Genomic DNA, 25333 nt, shown 5'->3' on the forward strand with positions numbered 1-25333 from the left:
CGAATCAAATGTGGAACTGCCTTAAACCTGCATTCTTTCTAAAGTCCAGCAGGGGGCGACTACCCTGGTTGCAAAAAGGAGTGCGATTATACATAAAATTCATGAGAAAATGACGCTTTTTCTCACTCAGTTTGTTATCTCAATAAATACGCTCTCATTCAGTAGTTTCAAGTTTCATTCAGCACAGTACAACATGTTCATTTTGCAAATTATGGTCTTTTTTAGGGTAAAACAGAAGATAAAGTGAGGTATATTGTAGGGAGTGGCTGCCTTGTAATTGGCAGGCTACTGATATATGGCATGTGTAGTGTTATTTAGTTCTCAGCATACCTACTTTTTGCTCATTATGCCCAGCTTCAAAGATGCTAATGGACAATTTTCTACCTCAAGGCTTTAAACCCATTGGTGACATCACCGTACCAGCCCCTGTCTTTTATATACAGTCTATGAATGATCACAAGTGAAAGTCGCAGAATGCTACTTTTTGGTTTGCTTGCTGGTTTTGTCACTTTTACCACAGGAGAAATGAACCAGTGAACTATAATTGTCACTGAAAACCAGCAAGCAATTATCAGCCAGTAGTTAATATAGTAGCTTGTGAAAACACTGAAGTGTCTTAAGACCGCATTACCCCTAACAACCAGCAGGGAGAGACTCAGAGTCAGAAAAAGAAGCTTGATTATACAGACGTCTGTAAGACAATGACTCTACTTCTCACTTGATTTACTCCCTCAGAAAGAATTCAAATAAAAAGTTTATGGTCTCAATCACTAGCTTCGTATCTCTTTCAATACGGCCTAAGGCTCTTTTGTAAACTATGGTCTCATATAGAAGACAATAGACTACAACGAATGATATGTTTTAGGGTGGAGCTACCAATGGATGTCTTGAGGTCTACTCATTTCCCATAGAAATGTATGTCTTTTTTGGTCTAGTTTTTCATTCATTTCACTCAAAATCCCATGTTAATCTCATGGTGGTGCTATAAAAAATGTCTGAGGATCAGCACACTCAGTAGGATTCACCTTCTGGTGAGCATGAGTATCTATGTTTCATAGTGATCCATCCATGTCAACCATCCATTTTCCCAAAGACTTTCAGTGCAGAAAAATCTGATTTTCCAGTGTGAAAACATCAATCCCCCTCTGACCTACAGCCTCCATGCGTTCACACATTTTTGGCATTTCACAATGTTATATCATTGATCTAGCCGGGTCACACGCTGGTGAAACATTTCTTACTCTCCAGCCACAACATTACAATGTTACCTTTCAGGCCTTAAAATAAACTAAATCAAGCTTACATGGAGATATGAGTTTTGTGCTGGGAAACTAATCTATTGACAAACCTAAGCTTACCTCGTTTATTAATGACTGTATTACAACACAAAGTAGTTTGAAGAGGAAAGTCATTCATGCAAAATGTTTCCACAGCATTGAAAAAAAAATGTAACTGCAGTGATAGTAAAGAAAGAAATGTGCTAAAATCAAAGCTCTGACACTCTAATTGTCACTGATTTAAAATATAAATGGACATAGCTGGAATTTCTGAGATGTTTTATTTCCACCAAGAATGCAGGTTTATGACAGGTGGAACTGCACAAACTGTATTGACTCATTCTGTCAGATGTTTTTATGGTGGCAGCAGGACTGAATGGCTTGGTAGAGACTTACTGCATCTTTATGACTCGGCACATATACATGAGAATTTGGAGCCGATGTGAATCAATTATTAATGAAAACAAGGACAGTACAGATTGCAGCTCCTCCAACTGAATCAGGACTCATCCGTACATTTTCACAACCTCTTTCAGTCACAAAAATGCAGATTTATTGTAAATAAATGAAAACGTAAACACTCTGTACAGAAAGAATACTCAGTTTAACATATTATCATGTGTAAAACTGCTGCATGTTTCAGGTTAACGTCTTACCCAGACCATAAGCTGACCCTGTCAAATATGTTACATGATAATAATGGTTAGCGATGGATGTCGAACAAAATAAGTCCAAGAGAAGTTAGAAACTTCTAAACACAGAGCAAGTGGGGTTCACAATTATTTTTATCACTGACTTTTTCTGGGTAGCTGATCAGTCATTTAGTTAATGAACATTAGAAAACAAAGAGATATTCTGTTTACACCTCTATAAAATTGAAAAAAAAAGCTGCATATTCTCACATTTAAAAAGGTGCAAGAAGAAAATGTTTGAACTTTTAACTTTAAAATTAACTTATCAAAATAGTTGCTCGGTCAGCTGGCTAAGCTCCAGCTTACAGTACAGCTGCTGATTCATGCCACTGATTCTGAATCTACAAAAATAAAAAATTAAAATTGGAGCACCCATTAAATCAATTTGCGTACTTTACCAAACACTGTAAATAATCCAGAATTTGTTAACAGTCAGTGGTTAATAAGAGAGGTCTTATGTGGTGATTGTTGTGATGAGAGAAAATGCATTTATTCACATTTTAGTGATTATGTTGTCAACTAGAAACTACATCGTATTACATTTTATGACTTTTTATTTTACAGCCTTGTGAAGTATTAACTAGATTTTTAGAAATGCTTTATAAATAAAGACAAAACTATTGTGTTGTTATGAAGCAGTAATTGGGATTATTTTGTAAATAAGGAACTTCAGATGGAAAGTCTGAAGTTAATTCTATTTATTTATTCATTGTGTTGCTTATGAATTCAACTTGGGTCGAAATAAAGCGACAGGATGAGCTGAGACGAGAAAAGAAACTGATTTTCCAGTGACTTGTAACTAAATTATATGATTATTATTAATGTGATGTGATTATTCTGATGGTACATGCTCTATGGTGATATATATATATATATTCTAGTGCAGCCCCTTTTATTGCCTTACTGTGCGTAAACGCGCCATTCGTCAGTTTCTTTGGGCTGCACCGCTGCGGTGTTTTTACTGTTTAGCTGTGCGCATCCATCGTCCTAAAACTCTCAAAGTTCTTCTCCGGCTTGTTTGATCGTCTTTATGGCAGCAGATGTCTCTTTGGTGAAAGCCTTGAACTCTGATCTGACCTCTCACCTGAACGGACCGCGTTTACAACAAACTCATTCATGTGTCAGCAGTAAAATGTGCCACAGACAAACCGCCTCTGTCTCTGTTGCGCACAGGCTGGAGATCGTACAACCAAAAGCAAACGGTGGAATACATGTGAGCCGCTTTTACTTCCCAAATAGAAACAAACCGCGGCTATTTATGACCATTAAACCGCCAGAATAAATGAGAACAGAAGCACATACCCGCTTGTGCTCCTGCTGCCCGCCGCCTCGGCTCAGGCTGTCCTGCTGCTGCTGCGGAGACATGTCGGCCATCCAGCCTCCAGACGCCTCCAGCTCACTGTCCAACTGTCCTCAGGTGAATTAGGGGAAAAGAAATCCCATTAATAGCCTCCGTCTCCGGAAGACACAAACCATGTCAACACAAGCTTCTTGGAAGTCCTTTAAAACTTTCAGTCTGTGGCCAAAAAGGCGCACGAAGCGAAAACCTGCGAGGAGGTAAATTCACGTAAATTAGAGTAAAGTTAGTAGCAAAATGAGCTGAGATGAGCTGATTCCACAGGTCAGTCTGTCTCTGTGCTCCCATCGGCGAAAGGCTGTACTGTAACGTCAAGCACCTCCTGTCTGGATTATCAGTTTCTGTGCCACTTCTTAATGCGTCTTTACGCACAGAACGGAGGCGGTACCGAAAGGCTGCAAGAAATAGGTCTATTGGGACTATTTTTAACCAAATTGTTCCATTCATTCAGGAGACAATCAGATTTACCCCAAAACAAACAATGGAAGGGAGAGATTATGAGGTAAGAACAGGTGGTAGCTCAGCGGAGAGACTGCGAGAATCCAGCAGAAGAGAGTTTAGATTGATCAGTGGCACCAAACTACAGGAGAGGAGTCTTTATGCTAGCCAACATGTTGCTGTCCGCTGGAGGAGACCCTGACTGCTAATCACTGTTGTCTAAGAGCAGAAACAAGATCATTCTTAAACAGGCCTCACAAGGCAATTTAACCCCAATTATCCAATATGAAGCCTTAATGTATGGACTTCAACTGCTGAATATGTATTACTTTAATTCCGTTTTCTAGCATAAAACAGACCAAAAGAGAAATTCTGTCTTGAATTTAAAAATGTTAGAATTACTTCTTGTTTTACGCAAACAGATTATCTTGTTACATCACTAAAAAATGTCATGTGGAATGATTCTTCAAGAGATAAATCATGGCTCAAACCAGACAAAATTGGAAATCTTGGGTAGATTTAACAGCTATTTGTGCTCCTGAAGAAAATCAATAGTTTTATTACTTTTCATCATCTTCACTTACTACGTTCTCAGGACGCTGCTGCAAAAAACATCTCACTGGCTGTGATCACCAAGAGATGTGACAGTAAAATCTACTGGATTTGTACATGAACTATTCTGAAAACAAAAGTAAATCTGTTTGACTTCCTGTTAGGAGTCTTTTGAAGTCACCAATGTAACACATCAAACATAAAACGCTTCATATGGCTCTATAAAATGCTTTGTTGCAGCAGTTTCCAACCTTTGAAACCAGTTGTGAGACCTGATCACATTATGTCGACTGGAGTTGTGAGTGTTTTAAGAACTGGAAATGTGCATTTCACGAGCATTGAAGTCAGATTTGGGTAAGAATAAGAAGAAATGCAGGTAATTTTGTCCGATTCCCAGCATGATGGTGTTTAGGATCCTGGCCTCACAGGAACAAGTTCTTTGTTGGAATCCCAAGACCCTCTACTGGATAAAGTCAGTATAGCTGATGGATGAATGGATGTTTCTCTTTGCTTCTTCTACCTTTAATCCTTCACTGATCTCTCAGTTCTATCAATCAGGGGTCACAAACTCCAGGTAGGAAACCACTGCTTCATGATCATTTCAGTAGGAATGAGTTGGTATCAAAGTTTAGTGTCATCACTTCAAAAATGTAGACTTAAAGGAGCATTTCACACAATTGGAACCACACAACTGTAAAGTAAATCCAATGGGAGTTAAACCAGCATGAGTGAACTAACTCCAAGGAATCCTGGGAACATTTAAATAAGTGTTTTACATCCAGCACACGGCGGTTATCAGATTAAGGGTGAACAGTGCGAGGCTCTCTGTCAGTACAGCTCCAGGCCCTCCAACAATCTGAGGTTATTAGATTCTAATGTCTCTGGGAAACAGGCATGAATAGTTCTGACTGCGATCTAGGCCACAAGGTTGTAATGTAGGGCACATTTACGCTTTAAACATCACAATTCTCCTTCGATTAAGGCTTTCTTCATGATTTATAATGCTGAGGCTGATGTTACAAAGCTGTCACACTGAACGTTGAGAGGTTGGTTGTCGTAATATACTGGTACTGATGAGAACTGTGAATTCACATAACTGGAAATATGTAAAGAATGCAGCACCAATAACTATCTGGTTGACACTCCAACATAAGATACAGACCAGTCATGTTTACAGACTCTCACCAACACTTAACACACAAAACAACGATTAGCATTGTTTTGTCCAAATTTTCTATAGTTATTGCAATAATATCGTCCTACATTCTACATATATTATGGCTGTTACGGACAAAGAGTTGTTCAAGAAAATTTGCAAACACGAAACAATTTCAAAAACCAAAAATGACAATTGTCCCAAAAATCGATTGTCCTTCTGGAAACAGAAGTGGGCCACAAACTGGGCTAAAGAAGAACGAGGCCACGAAGTGAAGAACTGAGACGCCGAGGATTCATTCCCCAAATTGGCCACAATCAGCCCCGTTAAAAGTGGATCACTTCAATGATTACCTTCCCTCCTGTTGATAATGAACAGCCTTGGGCATGGCGAAGAAAAGCAACTCCTCAAAGACTCCCAACCTTCCTCGTACAAACACACTTTTCCCGGCCTTAAAGCATAAATTAGTTTGTTCAGTTTCAAAAGAGGAACTCCAAATATCAGTAGAAGTTACGCCCCACATCTCACTGCAGCTTCATTAGTCAGTTTCACCACGAGCTCAGTGAGTTTAATCCAATTAACACATTAAATATTTGAGCTTTGAACTTGGGTAATCTGTAATCTCCTGTTTTCATTCATTATTTCAGTTTTAGAAATACTAAATAAACTCACTGGAGCCCAGAGGATATTCTTCCTGTAGCAACATCAAGAATAAAACACTAAAAACATCACTGCACAATAAAGAAAACACAGAATTTACAACATTAACATTCAATCTCGTATCTCTACTGCAACACTTGAGCATTCAGTCCTTCAAAAGAGTAAAAAATTAAGTGCACAGTGGTTCTTCAAATCATGTTTATTTAATGGAAACGTAATACAGTGTTGAAAATGTACCTGTGAAATAATACAGTCAAAGAGATATGATGGACAGATTCTAACCCGGATTCCCTTTTTTTTTTGTTTAAGCGCTCAATAGTACATTTGATCAATAAACATGAAAAACTGCGTAAAGTGAAGATTTCCTCTTGATCAATAAATGCTAAAAGGTTACATTTCTAAACCGGTAGCAGAAATAGAGGAAAATATCCATTTCGAGGTGGTTTCTTTCTCTTTTTTAACACGGCACGTTGGCGCTGACTGGGTCTCGAGTCACAGCACATGTACGAGTTGCTTTTTTCATCTTTACTAACCAAACCTGAAGATTTCCATAGCTTTAATGACAAAAAAAAATCTCTGCCCAGTTCTGGTAGTTGCTGTACATTTTCCAGTTCAAAATTCCAACCTTTTCCACGTTGAAATCTCCCGACTTCTCAGTTGATTGTTCAGATTATTTTTGACATCTGAGTACAAACAGGTTGACGTTTAATGTAAATAAATAAGCTTAAAGCCCAATATGTATGCTTTTATGTTCCCAAGTGTGTTATTTTCCCTTAACATATTAAATATAAATATATCCACTGTTGCCTCAGTATTTTTGGCCTCTTTTATGAATAAGACATCAAAATGAGGTGGAAAAAGCAAAATAATTTATCCGTCATCGCATCTATGAAGCAATGTTTATTGATTGAGTGCATTAAAACGACAGTAAATGCAGCCTTTGAGATATTACCGGTAATTTCTTTTGAATAAATGTTGTGGGTATCCACGTTGGGCAGCTATAAGGCAGCTGGAGGGAGCTGTTCTGCAGGCGGTGATATACAGCAGAGCAGCTCTCATTTCATTGTTCATAGAGGCGAACATTTGGTCTGCTTCTATGATCCACTTGTTTTATTTGAATTTTATACTTGCAACAAAATAGCGGCTCTTGTTGGGATATTTATGCACAATTAGAAAGAATTAAATGTCACTTTTCCATACTGTGTAGGAACTCTGTATGTATGAATACTCATATATGTTCCACGGAAAAGAACACTAAGGTTAAACATGCCCTCATCCTACTTTAACACTAACCCGGTTTCATGATCACAGCTAAATTTTACACATTATGAATCCACAAGTAATACAAACTGGATCAAATAAAAAAATCTATATACTGTAGTGTTAAGTGTACAGACTGAATGTGTGAGTAAAGATTTACCTGTTCCTTTGCTGCGTCACTGGAGGCAGGAAACAAACGAGACCTGAAAGAGACAAGAAAAATCAAAAAATGAAACCAAATATTCTCCAACGCTGAAAATACAATTGAAGGCTACATTTATTTATCTAATCGTGATCTACTTCATGCAGGTTGTGGAATATTTATGCGAAATGTAGAACAACATAAAGTGCATTTTGCATGGAATTTATGTAGAACAGCTGCACAGTAAGAAGAAAAAACTGCATCATGGCTGCTTAAATTTGGTCGTTTATTCAAACCCTTATCAACTAACTCTTAGCACTATTTCACCGATCATTTTAGAATTGAAAACAGCTGACAATAGGTTCTGTACGTGACACCAAACATCAACTTCTGTGGACGTGTGAAGCAATTACTGATGAAAATCTAGGAACAACACCGTTCCCCAACACTATAAAGTCAGAGAAAACATTGATAAAGCTTGATGTTTGTGTTGCTTTGCTCTCAATTATAACACTTCCATCAGCTCTTCTTAAAAGATTTAGCAAAATCGTCTCGTCATTTACACAAAACGTACCAAATAAAGGCACATACATGATAATGAATGGCCCTGTAAACTGCAACAACAGTCAAAAAAACTGAAGAAGTAGTAGGACTGACTGACTTAATGAAGCCAGATCCGGGTTGTTTCTTATGGAGTGACTTTTTGTAATTTAATTTGACTAATTCATGTTTCTGCCTCGGTAAATAACCGACCCGTTAAGCACAACTCAAAGTGTGTGCCGTGGAAACAGGCAGTCGGCGTCGCATGCATGTGAGGAGTAATTGCCAGTAGAGGCGATTTAATTCCTGTCATCAGTCATGAGGTGTGTAGACAGACTTTCACTCTAACAGTCATCCAAGTGTTGTGCATCATGTTTACTGCCCCAGAGAGGCAAATGAAGGCCTGGTTTATGTAACAAATTAGTACTTCATCGTGTCACAAACAGACCAGTAGCAACAGAACAAAAAGCCTCTGTTCATTAGAAAGGAAGCCCGACCCCTACAGCCCATCATTATGATTCACATGTTCAAAATAAAAGGCTGTAAATTATGTAGAAGTATTTTGTTGAGTGATGTGAAATCCTGTTGTTGAACTACTCTGAAGCATCAGAGGCACCTGGTTAGGACGTCACATATTCAAGATCCAGTAAAAGTAAAAGCATAAAACATAGATGTTTGATTATTTATACACCTCCAGAAGTGAGACACACCATGCAAATAAGTCTGATCACTCAGAAAATGGAAATACTACAATGCGCTGACATTTTTTCCCCTCACCGGTTACAACTCTGAGTGAGGTTTAAAAATGGACACAAGACTTTGTAGTGAAAAATGTGGAACGTGAGATCTGCAAGTCGTCAAACTGAAATCTGTAACGTTTAAGATTTTACAGTTATCTACTGGTTTAAGGTCCTGACAAAATGTGAAAAGCTTCTTTTCATTAAGAGGATGTTGATTCATTTGCACTGCTCCATAATAATTGATTGAACAAATTACTTTCCTGATGTATCAAACGTTCAAACATAGTAAGTTTAAAGTGTCAAGGAGTCTGGTATATTTACAATGGTAGGAGAGGAATTTAGAGGGAAACTTCTGACTTTTCTGACTGGCACACTGCTAGATTTGGAGTATATATTTGAAAGTCAAGCTTCTGTTAGATAGTTTCTGAGTACTGGATTTAAACATTTGGAGTACTAACATGAGACACAATAAGAAGAATCACTGTCGCACAAGGAAAATGATGTGAACTGTGAACCTTTGACAGATGCGCTGCAGAACGCATGATGGACGACTACGAAAATAATGAGCAAACTCTGAACGCTTCAACTTGTCCAAATAATAAAAAAAGAGATTAATAGCTATATCTTGCATATCTTAAACTTTGCCAGTTGCATTGCTGCTTTGAACAGTTTCTATGATCAAGTAACTGTTCAGTCCTACGTCAAGGTTTAAGGAGAAACTCTTCCACATCACAAACAAACACAACGTCCTACAAATGTTTTATTTCTCTTGACCATCGAGTACAGGATGCACCAAAGCTGCAGAAGCATTCACTCTCTAACAGTCTCGACATCTAATTAGCAAAGTCTCAGAGAACGTGGAAAGGGAAGATTACAGTCAAATGCAACAGGAGGAAATTATAAATCCAGGTATCATGACTAAGACTGAACTTTAGGAGGGTTCAGGAATTTGCTTATCGTTTGACTATTTTCAGCACTAAGAGGAAGAGATTTCACAAGAACCAACACCTTGGAACAAAGCTGGTGTCAAAATTCATTGAACATGATGTTTTTTTGTTTTTTTTTTTACAGTAATGTAGGGGCCATAAATGTTGTACAGTTCAACTAGTGGAAAAACACAAGTTGTGGATGGAGATATTGTGCATTAGAGTCCCATGATCAGCCAAAAATGAAAACCGTGTCGTTGAGCAGTAAAAGAGGAAACACCTCGAACTTAACTGTCCGTCTACAGAAACCAAGCTGAACGTAGAACTCTGATATTGTGAATCGTCGAATTGAAACATCTGTTGTAGTAAAGTTTCACACAACATTCACAGAGGCTAACGTTGACTTGTTTAGATTAACATAGCAACAGCTCATAACACGAGCCGGGATCTGCTTCTGTTATTAGACTCCCGTCATCAGCATCCAGTCTGCCAAAGCGTTTGGCAGTCCAATGTGAGTACACTGTGTGCATAGTTTGATTTTTATAACAAAGAGTTGACATCAAAATACACACCGTTCAAAAGTTTGGGGTCACATAGAAATGTCCTTATTTCTGAAAGAAAAGCAGTTTTATTACAATAAAGATAACATTAAATGAACCAGAAATACAATCTAGACATTTTTAATGTGCTAAATGTCTATTCTAGCTGGAAATTTTTAATGGAATATCTCCATAGGGGTGCAGAGGAACATTTCCAGCAGCCATCACTCCTGTGTTCTAATGCTACATTGTGTTAGCTAATGGCTAACTAATGATTAGAAAACCCTTGTGCAATTATGTTAGCACATGAAAAGTGTGACTTTTGATGGAAAACATCAGATTGCCGGGGTGACCCCAAACATTTGAACTGTCGTGTACATTCATTTAATTACTATCAAATCTTGCATTGAGAATCATGGAACCTTTATTTTCCACCTTAACACTCCCTTAGAGCAGCTAAATAAAGTGTATCCCACACAATAGCAACCATAGTAACCGCAAAGTTGTGCGCCCTCCACATGAATTCTTACACTTCGCACTCCATATTCAGCACACACGCACAAAAATGTTTCATTCAGACCACAGAGAGGAGAAACATTCTGCAAAAGATCTGCATAAACACAGCAGATAAGTTTAGATACAAAGCATTGTTCTGTAATTTTATCAATCACAAAGTAAATGTCCCCCAAGACAAAAAAAAATATCAATTTTTCAGCGAACATATCCAAGTGACAGGAGCGGCAGTAGGTCAACGACTGAGTCAATGTAAAAACAGAAAAAAAGATCTGTCTGGGGCGGAAACAAAGATCCAAGAGAACCGTGACAAGTTAGTATCTCCGGCGTTTGTTATTTGGCCCATCAAAGATGCCCCCTACTGGATTGCCCCTGCCAAATCCTGGAGCTGCTCCAACTTGGGGGCCCAATGGTGGCTGCTGCTGTTGTTGCTGTTGTTGCTGCTGTTGTTGTTGTTGTTTAGGGGACTCAACCTCTGGTCGGCCGCCCACTGATCCACCCTGCAAGTATCTATCAGTTCGCTGTCATATCATGAAGCGTTGCAAGGAAGGTGGGAATGGCATGAGATCGAAATCACAATTGGTTACAGATGAGGGACGAAATGTTTGGGGGCCAGACATATGAGTCCGATTTATCCAGGAAAGCAACGGGAAAAGGAACAGATGATGTCAAAAACAGGTTTTCAAGGTTCATCAGTTAAATCCAAGTGTCACCATCCGAGAGTAAAAGGAGGAGAGGTGAACCACGCAGACAAAAAGAGAGAGAGGAATACGACTGTTAGTTAAGTCTGCAGCTTTAACATCAACTTCTTAAAAACGTGACATATTTCAAAACAGCATTTACTTCAATGTTAATATAAAGCTGCTACGGATAGACCTGTGGTCAAATACAAGCTCTTTAACCCTCCTGTTGTCCTCATTTGCGGCACCAAAAAATATTGTTCCTTTGTCTGAAGAAAAACAAAAAACAAAAATTCAGCAAAAAATTCCCCAAATTTTTAAAAATTCACAAAATCTTCAGGAAGAAAATTCCTTAAAAGTTTTATTTAAAAAAAGCCCAAATTTGACAAGAAATAAAAAAAAATTATATATATTTTCAAAAAATATGAATAAACATCTTCCAATATCTAAAGGGATTCCATGTATATCAGTAAAAGTTCTAATATTTTCTTGAAGAACATTCGGGGAAAAAAAATCAACCAAAATTCAGGGATTTTTTTCCAAATGTTGTCTAAGAATTTTTTTTCAACATTTTTTTTCCACCAAAAACTGTTCCAAAATTTCCCAAAAATGTTGAAAATGTGGAAGATTTCACTATAAAGTTTTTTTTTTTCCCACATTTTCAAACTTTAAAATGAGTCAATGTGACCCACAGGGCAACACGAGGGTTATTAGAAGACTCTTAGAAGCCAATTTTTTTTTTAGAGTTTGAGGCTATGTTTGGTTTTGGGCAAAGTTCAGCCAACACATGCTGACAGGCGGTCTTGATCATGATTATTATCTATCGACAGGTTGAATTTATTTTTCTAGATACATTACCATGGCTCCATTCTCTGCCATCAATGGTGTCCCCATATTTGCTGTTCCCTCTGGGCCAATGGCTCCTCCCCTTCCACTCATGCCCATCATTTGACCCTGGTTAGCACTGGGCCCGGCAGAGGCCTGGTTAAAGCCATCTACAGGCAAACAACGGAGCATCGGTTGGTCACTCTGTATTTCAGCGTAGATAACCCACTGGACGTGGACTAAAAGGCAGCTGAAAGCTACAGCTATTCTCACTGGCTTAAAAGTTAACGTTGGCTTTTAGTCAAAAACAAAAAAGATCAGGGATGCACCAGATCGGGAAGCTACAAGACACGACTGATCATCAACTAAAGGGCCTGCGTGTGTGACAGGAACGTTACTGTAATCCAATCAACAGCACGACGACATTAAAGAGGAAGTCACAGTCATCGGGATACATCAGATGAATGTTTGTACAATAATTCATGATCAGTTTGATCTAGAGTGGTAAACCAACATTCACGAAGCTAGATTGATTTACAATAAAGTAAAATTAATAATATGTCTGGAACAGTAAAATTAAAACATGTATGATGCTAAAAGGAATGCTGGACAAGAAAAACCCTTAAATATTTGACAAAAACCACTAGCATCAAGCTAGCATAGCAGACACTGTCCGACCAGATATCTGAAGCTGATTATGTATCTGAATTGGTATTAAGAGAATAAATCTGATCCGTGCATCCCTGAAATGTGACGAGAACTAAAACATTTATTTCTAGCATTAAAAGCACTGCTACTTATTTAAATACAGCTAAAATCTATCATCAGTTTGAGGCTGAATTTATGTGATCAAACATCACTCTGTCACCTAATTAAAAAAATGTATGAAATTCACAACCAAAAACCAACGTTAATATAAAACAGGTCATAGGTCCTAGAATATGTTACAACAGAAACAGAGCTGATGAGTTTTTACAGGAAGAATAAGCAGAAGGGAAAGATGAAGAATAGATTAATAGGTTCTCATACTGACAGCTACAATTTAAGGCCAAGTGGCAACATCCAGATCATTCTACTGACGAACCTTTGGATTGCACATCACCTTAAATATGGAGAAGACGGAGAAGAAAGGGCTAGAAATGCGAAAAGAACCTACAAGTTCAATCACGCTCAAATGGAAGCCAAACTACAGAACACATTTCTGATATAATTCAATAAATTTGGCCAAAGAGCAGGAGAAAAACGGACACGACATCATAGTAGGAGTATATTTCTTTCACCAAACGCTACTGGGCAAAGGTATGACTGAAAGCCAGAAGGATGAAATCTACTGATGCAGGAAATAGCCACTTTAGCTGTTAAATATAATATTTATACAAACTGCTTAAATACAATTTCATAAAACGCTGCAATGAAAATCAAATACATTGCTTTGTATTTCTTTTTTTTGGGGACGTGGTGTCAGACACCAGATTACTCAACAGTAAAACAACTAGTATCTTCAGAAACCCTAAGCTCTGCTGTATATTTTGATATGCTGATGTGAAACAATCAGAACTCTGACTGGGTGAAAAAATTAGAAAAGATACTTTACAAAAGTTTGATCTCAGTTGAGATCGTTACTATGCCATGTACACGTGTGACAAGCATCACAAAGCTGTGGATTTTCACGTTCTTGCGAAAAGCATCCTATATCTAATAAATAATAAGAAAAAGAAATTGATAAAAACACATAAAAAGTTCAAGAGAAATTCAAACAAGAGTAAGGGATGTGGAGTGGGACAGAACTGTATGCAGACTGAACAGGACGTAAATTAAAACAGATTTTTCCATCAAACACTTCAGCACACAAACAGGCCTCTACATTACTGGAAAGCTCAAGTTTAATGTGCACAAAATGCTACTGCAATGTAGACTTTAAGAGCAATTTAACTACAATGAAAAGATGTGAATTTTGACGTAAAATGTGCCCATAAAAGGGTAAATAATCGGCATTATTAATTTACAAGGCTGCTGTATTAAATTCATTTCAGACAGGCTTACTTAACAAAACGGATAACCGAGAGAAAATATATTAATTTAATTTAAAAAAAGGAGCATCACCACATGTACTAACAATGGGATGTTTTCAATGCATCAATACTGTACTTCATCAAGTGTTTAAAGACGTGTGTTTCAAATATTTAGAGAAAATGCAGGGTTTTAAATCAAGCACAATAATAGGTCTGAATATTGGCAAGCGTATACATAAAGTATAACAAAACCCCCGTCACATGAATTTACAAAATCAACATAACGTGTTTTAAAAGGTTTATGTGCCAGACTATTTCTTGACCAGGAAATTAGCTGCTGGAGAACAATCTATACAAACGAAGGCTGAAATAACGTGCCATTTACACAATTTACCACATAAATCAAACAAATGACACCTAACACCTTAAATAGTGAGCTTCAGAGGTAAAATAAGTGAATTTCCTAAAATGTCGAACTCATCCTTTAAGATCATCTCAGCAGCTGCTATTAGGATATTCAATAAACTGCTTTAAAATTCCACTTTAAACACGAACTCTACATCCTTATTTACTTAGAATAAACAGACACAGTAAAGGAACAGCATTAAAATACTGCAGACAGAGCAGCTCATCTGAAAGTTCATACAGAAAAGTCAAGATCAAGTTAAAACAGATCATATTATTCTCACTTGAAGACAACGACACAACCCTCAAGAGTGTGTGAAGAAGTCTGTATGACAGAGACAGTTGTTTAGAAAGGTGATGTGCAATCCTAGATTGTGGTCATTGTGAAGAGCGGCCATGTAGTTTTAGATATTCGTCACATCTATAACATCACAGACTCAAACATCAGTCCCCGGCCTCTCATCCTGGACCCTGCAGATCAGCATTTCGCGTTACTGAACATGTAATTAATATTCCTGATGAAGCACACAAACTGTCTTTATTTCTTATCTGTAATTATTCCGTTAAATCGGTTACCACAGCCTCCTTGTATCACACAGAAATCAGCTTCAGAAAAGAATTAATATTACATCAGATCTGCATACAGCTGAGGATGAGAGCTCAGGGACCAAACACTTCTAAAACTAGAACCCTCCACCCCAATAAACAGACCCTGTTCAGTGCACTTTATGTTTCATTAGCAGACTGTGTGTTAGCATGTGGAATATTGTCTTCTACTCCTCTGCACTGCATCCCAAGTGACTCCACTTACATCAAACAACTACAGTAAAGTTAGAAAGAAACCTACAGTGAGTCACTGGGGATGCAAGGCAAACAAAGCTGCAAACAGTTCACTAAACATCATTAGTTCTGGTCTTCATATCAACCAGTCCATACCTCCCATATTAATGGCTCCACGAGGGCCCAGATCACCCACTCTCATTTCCTGTTCTCTCTGAAAGGAGTGAAGAAGAGCCTTCAGAACAAAACGCTGCTACAACAGAAATCCTAGTGAATAGCCAACTGTGAAACACTCACTAACAGTACTCATTTCTGTCTAGAACAGATAACAGTCAGGTGTTTAACTTACACACTGATCGTTATTTATCAGTGATAGAAAACAATGGCTTTAGGTTCAGCTTAAATGCTCCACTGTCTGCTGACTGTCAATTTACTAGTCGCAGACAAGCTATATAACATATACATAATACAATCTACACATCTGTTAATGTGAATGTTTAAATAATTTTTGCTTCTAATTCAAATGAAAAGTTCTGTCAAACTCGAACACACCAAGCTGACTGACACACATTACAGAGACAGCAGCACACTGGAAGGTCCTATGAAGGTTGTGGCAGAATAAATTGTCCTGTAGTCACTCAACTGGAACAATGTGTGACAAAACTCAACAAGGACATGTGGACAAGGATCTGAAAAGCATTTTACATTCTATTTTTCACTTTTTAATTAGCGAGTTGTGGTCAAGCTTTGCAGGATAATTTTCTTAAACACGGCACATAGTCGGCCTTTACAACAGGATCTGGTTATTGAAGAATCGCATGAGTGGCTTTAAATGTCTGTCAAATAAGTACATACAATATTTTTTGGACAATGGTTAAACTTTTCAATATGTTTTGAGTGCTTTATAGATTTTAGATATACTATAAATCGGGGTATCAATAGGTAATGTTCAATGCATGCACATTAGAAGATAAAATGCAGTGAAAAGACAATTCTTTTAAAAAGGTGTGCAGCTGTTTCAGAAGAATGACATTAAGACGAAAGTACATACATACAGAGTAGGTTTAAGCAAATAGGACTTTTTTAATTCTAAAAACACTACACTATGGTTGTTGCATTCTTTTAATGGTCTCATTCTGTAATATTTGTATAAAAGAGAAAGAGACTCTGTCACAGATGTCCAATCATCTGTCGACTAACTTGGTTTATGGTACCAAACAGTTCAAGGTTTGACTAATTCTGTCAGCTTGGTGTGACGCTGCATTATCTGTTCAATCATTCGTACGTTTTTCCACATGCTCTCACAACAAAACACCTAGAGATGTACTTCATTCACGCAGCCAAATACTAAACTGTAAATTCACGACCATTGATTATCTCTCATTCTCCATCACACACATGATCCTGCAAACACAGAAGGTGAGAAAGATTCAACAATTATAGATTTCGCTGACCTGGATTAAGTCTACTCAGTAAAAGTTCTCATGAAAAACATAAACAAGCTCAATCCAACTTGGTGAAAAGAGAATAGAAGATAAAGTTTTTTTTTTAATTCCATCACTTCTGTAAACAGTTTCACAACGTAATCACAAATAAGAGCTGAAATGCATGAGATAAGAACGCAGTTAGATCTTCTTTCTAAATCCATTTCTTCTGCTTACGGTGGGAGCAAACTTTTGCACCATACTTACCTTTAAAATAGATAATACGTTGCAGTTATATTGAGAAAAATAGAATCATGCTATAACAGAATAAAAGTGCTTAAAATGTGAGGAAACTGTTTATCGTTGTGGCACTAAGATGAAGCATGAAGCCTGAAATCACAAACAGCAGTGATGACAGCAGTTCCTACTGTAAGCACTAGATGGCAGCAAAACCTCATGGTGGTTCCTGGATTTTTTTTCTCTTCAGAGCAGCAAATTATCACTAAGAAATATGAAGGAAAACAAATGTAAAGTACATTAACAAGAAAGCTTTGTCTTATTAAACTGATCAGTTGTTTGCAAAGCTCCACATGACAAATATTTGCGACCTTTAGACCTTTTGAGTCTAATTATATCGAATTAACATGTGTTGTCTTTCAACATGTCAAAGGAAGAAATGTGAAGCATGTAATTCACTTTGAGTCACGAATATAATGTCAGTTATACTAACAAACAACAGACATGCAACCCTTTTAGCAAAAAAAACAAAACAAAAAACAACAAATACGTAATTTCTAATTTTGTTTACATGTACCAAAACTACCCAAACCTATGTCTGCTCATTGATCAGACTCACGATATCGACAGTTTTTCTTACTCTCTGGCACTGAAAGCTCAGCTGGTTTTTGAGACAGCTCACAGCCATTTTTAGGATGTATTTATGATGTGAAACTAATGATGTAGACTCCAACAGGACCTCTAACCAAAGAAAAAGACGTGGAGAAAAGTTATAACAAAGAATCACACACACAAGAATGAGACCAATAAAATTCACTTAAACTTTGTTTTCTATCAAATAAAGGCTCAACAGGTTCTACAGATTGCATGGCTTTCCTTTATATCATTAAAAATACTCAGCAATTCATGCTTTTCAGTTGCACATGTTGTAAATGTGGTCCACATGGAGCTCTTCATGGAAAACCACAAATGTTTGTTATGAGGAAAGACTGTAAAAGCAGACCGTCAGTCATCCAAACCTTTTTAATTCATCTCTTAATGATCTGTAAATGAGATAGTTGGTGCTGGACTTCAGATATGCTTTGGTTTGTGGATGTCTTCCACCCATTGTGCTCAGCAAACCTCTGGAATAATCATAATATCACAGTGCTACAGTTCAATCTGTAACTGTTATGAGCTGTAAAAGTGCAGTCACAGACTTTCAGGAATATCCACCAGGTCACAAAGTGTTTTACTTTGTCAATATGAGAGCAATGTGGCCGTCTGTGTAGCAGAACGATACGTACCTACTGCTGTACAAACAGTGGGTGTTTATATCGGTCAAGCAGAAACAATGAATTGCCTTTAAGTACTTGCATCCTTCCTGTCCAACATGATCACCATCATAGTTTTGATAGTTTTGTCTCTAACGTGATGCTAGCAAGTGATCTTAGCAACTACAAATTATCAAAACACACACTCACACACACATATATATCAATGTTTACAGACACATCAAACTCCCACTCATTAAACTTTCTTGTGAAAAACACTATATGCACACAACCATGTTCCTGTCTTCTATATCATGTCGATTTCTAATTAAAATTCAACGGTACACCTGCCAGTACAAAAGATCTGCGCTAATATGAGACGTTTTGTCCTGTTAAACCTAAGAAATGTAATGAATTTACAGGAGAAAACAAAACCCACTAGAAAACAATCAGTTACAGTTTGATGAAATAATTACACATAGGATTCCAGAGTCATTAATAACTTATCACATACAAGATAAATAAATCTAGATTTCTAAGGAGCACGTGTGCAATACAAACTAACACAAACGTCCTCCAATTATTACTGCTATGACTATTTTATGTAAAGCTATTGTGCTGAAATTCGGCAACGGTGATGTGAAAATACTTAAGGAGGAAGTAAATTTGCAGGTAAATAATCATGCAGCTTGAGTTTGACAGAAATAGAACAGGACTAAAGAAGAAACAGTAAAACAAGTTAAATGTTGTTCTTATGATCTAAATCTAAATCACATTTGAACTCTGCACAAGAACAAGTGCTGCATTACAGTGATGTGGTTACCATGACAGCGACTATTCAAAATACTGCAAAGTTGTTATAAATAAAAAAGAAGGAAAAGTCTGCCTCTATTGAAATATTTTAAATTTGCTACAAAACTAAGAGGAACTGGTCAAATGCAAGAAATGCAAAACAATTAAAAGTCAAATTGGACTTCATGTTCTGAAGCACTGCACCAACTTAAAACTTTCTGACATTTAACTTAGCATTTTTTGCAAGTGGAAAAGTGAGCAGTGATAAAATTACTGGCATCTATCATTTACTATCTACTTTACTGATGCATATAGGCCATCCTTGAATATTAAATATGCTCAATTTCCACATTTGCAGTGGGGCAGAAAAGTATTTAGTCAGCTACCAAATTGTGCAAATTCTCCCACTTAAAATGATGACAGAGGTCTGTAATTTTCACCATAGGTACACTTCAACTGTGAGAGACCGAATATGGGAAAATAATCCAGGAAATCACATTGTAGGATTTTTAATGAATTTATTTGCAAATTATGTTTGAAAATAAGTATTTGGTCATCTACAAACAAGCAAGACCTCTGGCTCTCATAGACCTGTAACTTCTTTAAGAAGCTCTTCTGTCCTCCACTCGTTAGCTGTATTAATGGCACCTGTTTGAACTCGTTATCTGTATAACGGACACCTGTACACAGCCTCAAAACCTCCACTATGACCAAGAACAAAATTGTAGACCTGCACCAGGCTGGGAAGAGTGAATCTACAATAAGCAAGCAGCTTGGTGTGAATAAATCAACTGTGGGAACTAATTTGATCCACAGCAGCAACTTGGGACATGGCTAAATAGATATTAAAAGGTCTATTAAGCTCATATAAAAGGGGAAAAAAAACACTGCAGTGAATGAAAATATAAGATCAAACACTGAGGATGATGCTGTAACCTGCAGAGATGCAGCTACTGTACGTACGCTGTGCGAGCTGTTGAGGTGAATATATATATATAAATGTACACACTATATTTCTGGTACATGACGGAAAATAAATTTCACGCATCAAAAAATCTGTGCTAAAGCAATGCCCTAAGCTGAGACAAACGTGGCATAGTTGTTTATAGAATGAAAAACACTAATAAATCAGCCTTTTCCATCAATCGTTGGCAGACGTAATTCTTCGTTGCAGATATTTGTATATTTTACTACAACTGTGAGTGGACAGGCGTGTTCGGGCTCCATCTGTACTCACATTTTCCATGTAGTTTTGTTTGAAGCCTTCTGGTTGGCGCCTCAGGTCCTCCTGCTCTCTGTGTCTCATTATCTCCTCCTCTCTCCTCCTCCTCTCCTCCTCGTGTCTGCACAGAGGAACGACAGAAATGAGACAAATGATACGACTGAATTGATGCAAAGCCTCTTTAACTTCAAAAACAAAAACATAAAAACAGGGGCCAAAGCCTAAAACACAATACTCATATATTGCTGAGTGATTAACATCAAGTCAAATATATGACACAAAGTTGTCACAAAAGGCTGATAACCAATATTTAGACTGTTATACAGTAGATGTGATATTTTAATAGCATGTGAGAGCAGAGAGCCTCATAACTAGGCTTATTTATTAATAAGCATGACTAAAAGAGAATATGTAAAATAGGAGAAATTAAGTTAGGATGCTCTTCTGTTTATGTGAGATGGACTGACATTGATCAGTTTGTCTCCTGCAGCTACGTGTGCTCTTCTTCTCTATTTTCTTCATCTTTTAATGTTCTATCACTTGTACTGTCCACTAAGGTTCATATCTTAAAACTTCATTAGTTATTGTTGACCTCTGCCCTAAAGGTTTACTCAAAGAAAAGAAACACACCTCATCTCCATCTGCTTTCGTCTCTGCAGCTCCTGGTTCCGAAGCTCCTCCAGTCTCCTCAACTCCTCCTGACGTCTCATTAGATCTGGTTTAAAAAGGAAGACGACATAATTAAGGAGAACTGGTAGAGAGGCTGGTAAATAAGAAAGAATAAATACAATAGGGATCCAACAGTATGGGTGTTTCGATTCAACATTCAACATGATGGACAAAGACAGCTGGATGAGAGAAAAGCCACCTGCCAGTGTTGTTCACCTGTGGTTAGGTGAGCAGCTGGTTCTATGTCAGACTTGCTCAATCATTTCAGATGACATGTAGACATAGTGGTGCATGAAGATACAAGGTTTGTACTGTGCAAACTCAGCCCCCTGTCACATTTAAGCAGTCTCTGGGCAGAAATTCAGACCAGGCAAAAGCAATAACAAGCAGCATGTTATTTTATAGCAGCGTATATGCAGCCATCTTGTATGTATTGTCTTCATCTGTTCTGTTGCATTTGTTTCTCTTGTAAAGCAACCTTGGGTGTCAAGAAAGGTGCTTACAAATAAAATGTATTATTATTAACATTAGCCATATTCAACTATGGAGAGCACAGAGGATGTTTAGAAGGAGAGGAGGTCCTCAACTTAGGTCAGAAATCCGTTTCTATGGCGTGACGCAAGTCGTTTTTTGCCATAATTCAGAACCCACACTCTCCTACACATCCCCTGTGTACAACATAGTTCAATGTGCATACAACCAGCGAATGAAAACAAAGCCGCCTTCCTCTTATAGCGCCGCGTGACGACATATTCGTCCGCCCTGCTCACCAACTCCTTCCATGTAACCAATTCCGACGTAACAATGAAACATCATAGATTGAGGACATCGTAAACTGTGGACCCCTTGTGCTAAGTCTTGCCCGACAGTAGCTGTGCAGTTCAAGTAGTTAATCTTAAAAGTGCTACAACTTATTGGATCTGATGTACTTCCAATTTGAGACAGTCCTAGTGTGAAGTTTAAAGCTGCTAATGGGGCACAGGATATTTTGTTAATGCTCGACGTGTTTATTAGGTTATTTTTTATCTATTTGAAAAAAAAATTGGTATACTTTGCACATTCATCTTTATTCATCTTTAAAAAACAAGCAAAGAAGTCAGTTGTTTGCGTTTCTTGTTTTTTTGTGTGTGTGCTACAAACAATTATACCACTGATGAGGATCAAAATAAAAAGGCAACAAGCAGCATTTCCAAAAGCAGTACTAAGACAGCAACCTAAAAGAGGACACATAAAACCGCAGCTCTTACCTTGTCGCATTAACATGAGTTGATGTTCATGTTTTGCCGACTCCAGCTCTGCCTCTAATTTCTCTTTGGCCTCTTTAATGTTCTTGTCCACCTGCTCTCGTTGCTGTTTCTCCATCTCATCGAGAGCTTTCCAGCGAGACGAGTATTCAAATTCAAATGTCCCCGGTTGGGCAAAACGTGGCGGCTGCTCTCTTTCCCTGAGAAGAAACAAAGTAGAAATTCAGGGTGCTGCATTTAGTCAGCACACTTGTTTGCCCCGATCATTTATTGGCTGAAGTCAGCGCCACAGTTTTAAAAAAACAGGGACTGCAGCCGAATGAGACATGGTTCAGTGTTCAAGTTTTTGAACACCCAAATCAAATTATTACAAATAAAGAAAGAGAAAAAGTAGATGGCTTATAAGAGTCAAGCATTTGAGGCAGAAAGCACATTTCTCTATTCTATTATGAAGGATGCACCACCAGAAAATAGAAACACACCATAAATGTTACCTATTCATGAGCAGGGAGAGCTTTTTGTAACTCAGTTTTTTAAATTGAGACTCTTTTTAAAAATCTGTTACTGTGTATTGTCATGTACACCTACTTGACAAAAACTACTTCTGATTCAACAAAAATAGAACACTCCACACTAAGCAAACAACACACATCTACGACTAACCTCAAACAAACACAATGTCCATCTCTTTACTTACTTATAGTATTTAGGAGTTTTCTGCAGCAATTTTTCCGGCAGCCCATCCTCATCATCAAACTGCTCTGAGGGCTCCACAATTGCTGGACAAGGTGTGCTGAGGAAAGGAGGACAACAGCTTATTAAAACCACATTAATAGACAACAATGGTTAGTGACCTCTTAGAAAAATACTTTGCATTAAATGTAAATGGAACAGAGTGAGATCACAGTCATTTGGCAGTGTTAGTGCAAAACATTTGGTATTATGAAGTAGCAGGTTAGCAGAGCAACAGCAGCAGATTTTTGCCCTCTGAGAACTCAGTGTGATGATGGACAAGTGAATTAAAAAAAACAACATCCTGAAGAGAATACTAGCTAAAGGTAAAATGCTAGAACATCCGTTAAAGGAAATTACTAAGCTGTCATTTTGACACGTTGCAATTAACAAATTCCAGAAGCAAGTTCAACTCAAACAGGTTCACCCCACACACTTACGTGGTGAGCAGCAGCGCTCCCTCAGTGCAGCGCTCCAGGGCTTTACGAGCAGCTACTTTGTTTGCAAACTCCACAATGCCTCTCCCAGTGGGACGACCACGGTCATCTGCCACAACAACAGCCCGTTCCACTGGTCCGAACTGAGAAAACGCCTGAACAGATCAACAGAGACAGAAAATCAGATGGACAATAATCACATTGTCTCTAAGGTTTTATTACAATTGCATTTTAGAGTCCTTGTCCACTTTACCTGTTCCAGCAGTTCATTTGTTACTGCAGGCAACAGATTGCGCACTTTGAGTGCAGCACCATGTGTGGCAAAGCGAACTCTGACAGGTCGATTATTCAGCATAGTCCCATCCAGCTCGGCTTTAGCGATCTCTGCCAGCGTCCGGGTTTCCTGGAAGACAAAGAAGAAAGAAATGATGATATCCATTAGGACATGGCAAAAGAAACTGTATTGAGATCTCTTAAATAATGATTTTATTTATATGGTACACTTTCTATAGCAAGTACAACCCTATTCTGTTTTACATCAGTACCAACAAGAGAATAAGCGAGAAGAAAAATAACTCTTAAAATCAAATGCAAAACAATGAAGTACAAGAGTCCATTATAAAAGCAGTAAATTGGTCTGAAAGCATGAAACTACATGTAAAACTAGAATGAAAAGCACAGCATTTCTCAAAACTGGTGTGAAAACCTGGTTAAGATACTCTATAAATTGTGTCCAAATCTACAATGAAATGTTCAAAATAAATGAGTAAATAGTTGCTCATGCTAATGCTAAGAGCTAGCAACTTGCTTTCGCCCCTCAGCCACGAAATGTAGGTTCTGGAACTGGAAAACCATTTGATATATTTCAATGACCAATTTAAAGTCAATAAGCAGATTTTTTTAAACATACCAGACGGATGAAGCCGAAGCCCCGGTCTCTGTTGATAAACACCTCGTTAACGTCTCCGTATTTAGCAAACATGTTCTTGAACTCCTCCTCGGTGATATCCACCGGGAGACTTCCGACAAACAGCCTGGACCGTTGGGTAAACGTCTTCTCGCCGGGCTTCCTAAAGCTCGTAATGTCCAGAGTCATTTCTGCCGGAGCTTCGCTGCTTCCTTCCCCGGTTCCTTCAGGCTGTTCTGCCGCAGGAGACTGCTGAGGCGGCGGGGCTGGACTGTCTTTGTTGGCCGGTGTCTGCTCCGCGGCCGGGGAGTCGGTGCCGCGTTTAGCCGCCTGAGGAGAATTGCTACTTATCATGTTCGTTTGTTGCATATTTCGGTTCGCCATGCTCGGGGTGCTTAATTTATTTCACAAAACTAACTAAATCAAAGTAATTTCTTTTAAAGACTCGTACACCGGCGGCGTCTGCACACACCTCCTCCGAGTTTCAAAGATGTCGACGGTTGCGCACGCAGTTTCCATCATTTCTCGCGAGATCTGTGGCAGATCAGACGTAGAGAAAGAACGTTCCCCTCACTGGTCACTTACACAAATATGTCTAAGATTCAAGAGTATTCGGTCACATGCCATTATAGCAGGTGCAGTGAAATGTAAAGTGATTGTTCTCCCAGGCGGTGCAAAAATAATAAGACAGTATGGAGAATATTCTTTAAAAGCAATAGAAAATAAGTCCCTTGATTGTATATTATATGTTGATAATACGGCCTCAGATAGAATACAGTGTGATAGCAGCCAGTGTTGTCTTCTGTGATGTGTACTGATTTATTAAAATGTTCGGCAAGAGGGCGGCAACTAATGATTCTTCACATTTTCAAATCATTTTGGATAATTTCTGGGCTAATTTACTGTTTGTTTGGTTCCTAAA

The 25333-nt window shown here is 38.0% G+C and overlaps 1 protein-coding gene across 3 annotated transcripts; it reads right to left on the minus strand.

Annotated features, from left to right (window-relative positions):
• Positions 1-3290: 3290 nt before the first annotated feature.
• Positions 3291-24929, minus strand: pspc1 (paraspeckle component 1). Of its 3 annotated transcripts, XM_022219285.2 has the most exons (10): positions 24415-24927; positions 23758-23907; positions 23508-23659; positions 23033-23128; positions 22339-22535; positions 21053-21137; positions 20438-20543; positions 15651-15708; positions 12331-12467; positions 9557-11313 (listed from the first exon to the last, which is right to left on the minus strand). In XM_022219285.2, exons 1-10 carry the CDS (start codon positions 24793-24795, stop codon positions 11107-11109), a joined length of 1569 nt encoding a protein of 522 aa, XP_022074977.1. In that variant the 5' UTR covers positions 24796-24927; the 3' UTR covers positions 9557-11106. The 3 variants fall into 3 exon arrangements, with proteins under 3 accessions (XP_051798128.1, XP_022074978.1, XP_022074977.1); XM_051942168.1 differs by lacking the exons at positions 9557-11313; positions 12331-12467; positions 15651-15708 and adding exons at positions 3291-3376; positions 7553-7595 and having other exon boundaries at positions 24415-24929; XM_022219286.2 differs by lacking the exons at positions 9557-11313; positions 12331-12467; positions 15651-15708 and adding an exon at positions 6314-7595 and having other exon boundaries at positions 24415-24929.
• Positions 24930-25333: the final 404 nt, after the last annotated feature.

The sequence above is a fragment of the Acanthochromis polyacanthus genome, chromosome 22 (assembly GCF_021347895.1).
Source record: "Acanthochromis polyacanthus isolate Apoly-LR-REF ecotype Palm Island chromosome 22, KAUST_Apoly_ChrSc, whole genome shotgun sequence".
Classification (NCBI taxonomy): domain Eukaryota; kingdom Metazoa; phylum Chordata; class Actinopteri; family Pomacentridae; genus Acanthochromis; species Acanthochromis polyacanthus.

What these genes read in the sequence shown, in the direction of transcription:
- pspc1 (XM_022219285.2), bottom strand. Translation starts at nt 24,795, where the DNA reads ATGGCGAACCGAAATATGCAACAAACGAACATGATAAGTAGCAATTCT. An exon ending in AAAACTCCTAAATACTATAA is followed by an intron (nt 22,536 to 23,032) that starts GTAAGTAAAGAG and finishes GTTTCTTCTCAG; the next exon opens with GGAAAGAGAGCAGCCGCCAC. An exon ending in TGGAGCCATTAATATGGGAG is followed by an intron (nt 12,468 to 15,650) that starts GTATGGACTGGT and finishes GTTTGCCTGTAG; the next exon opens with ATGGCTTTAACCAGGCCTCT.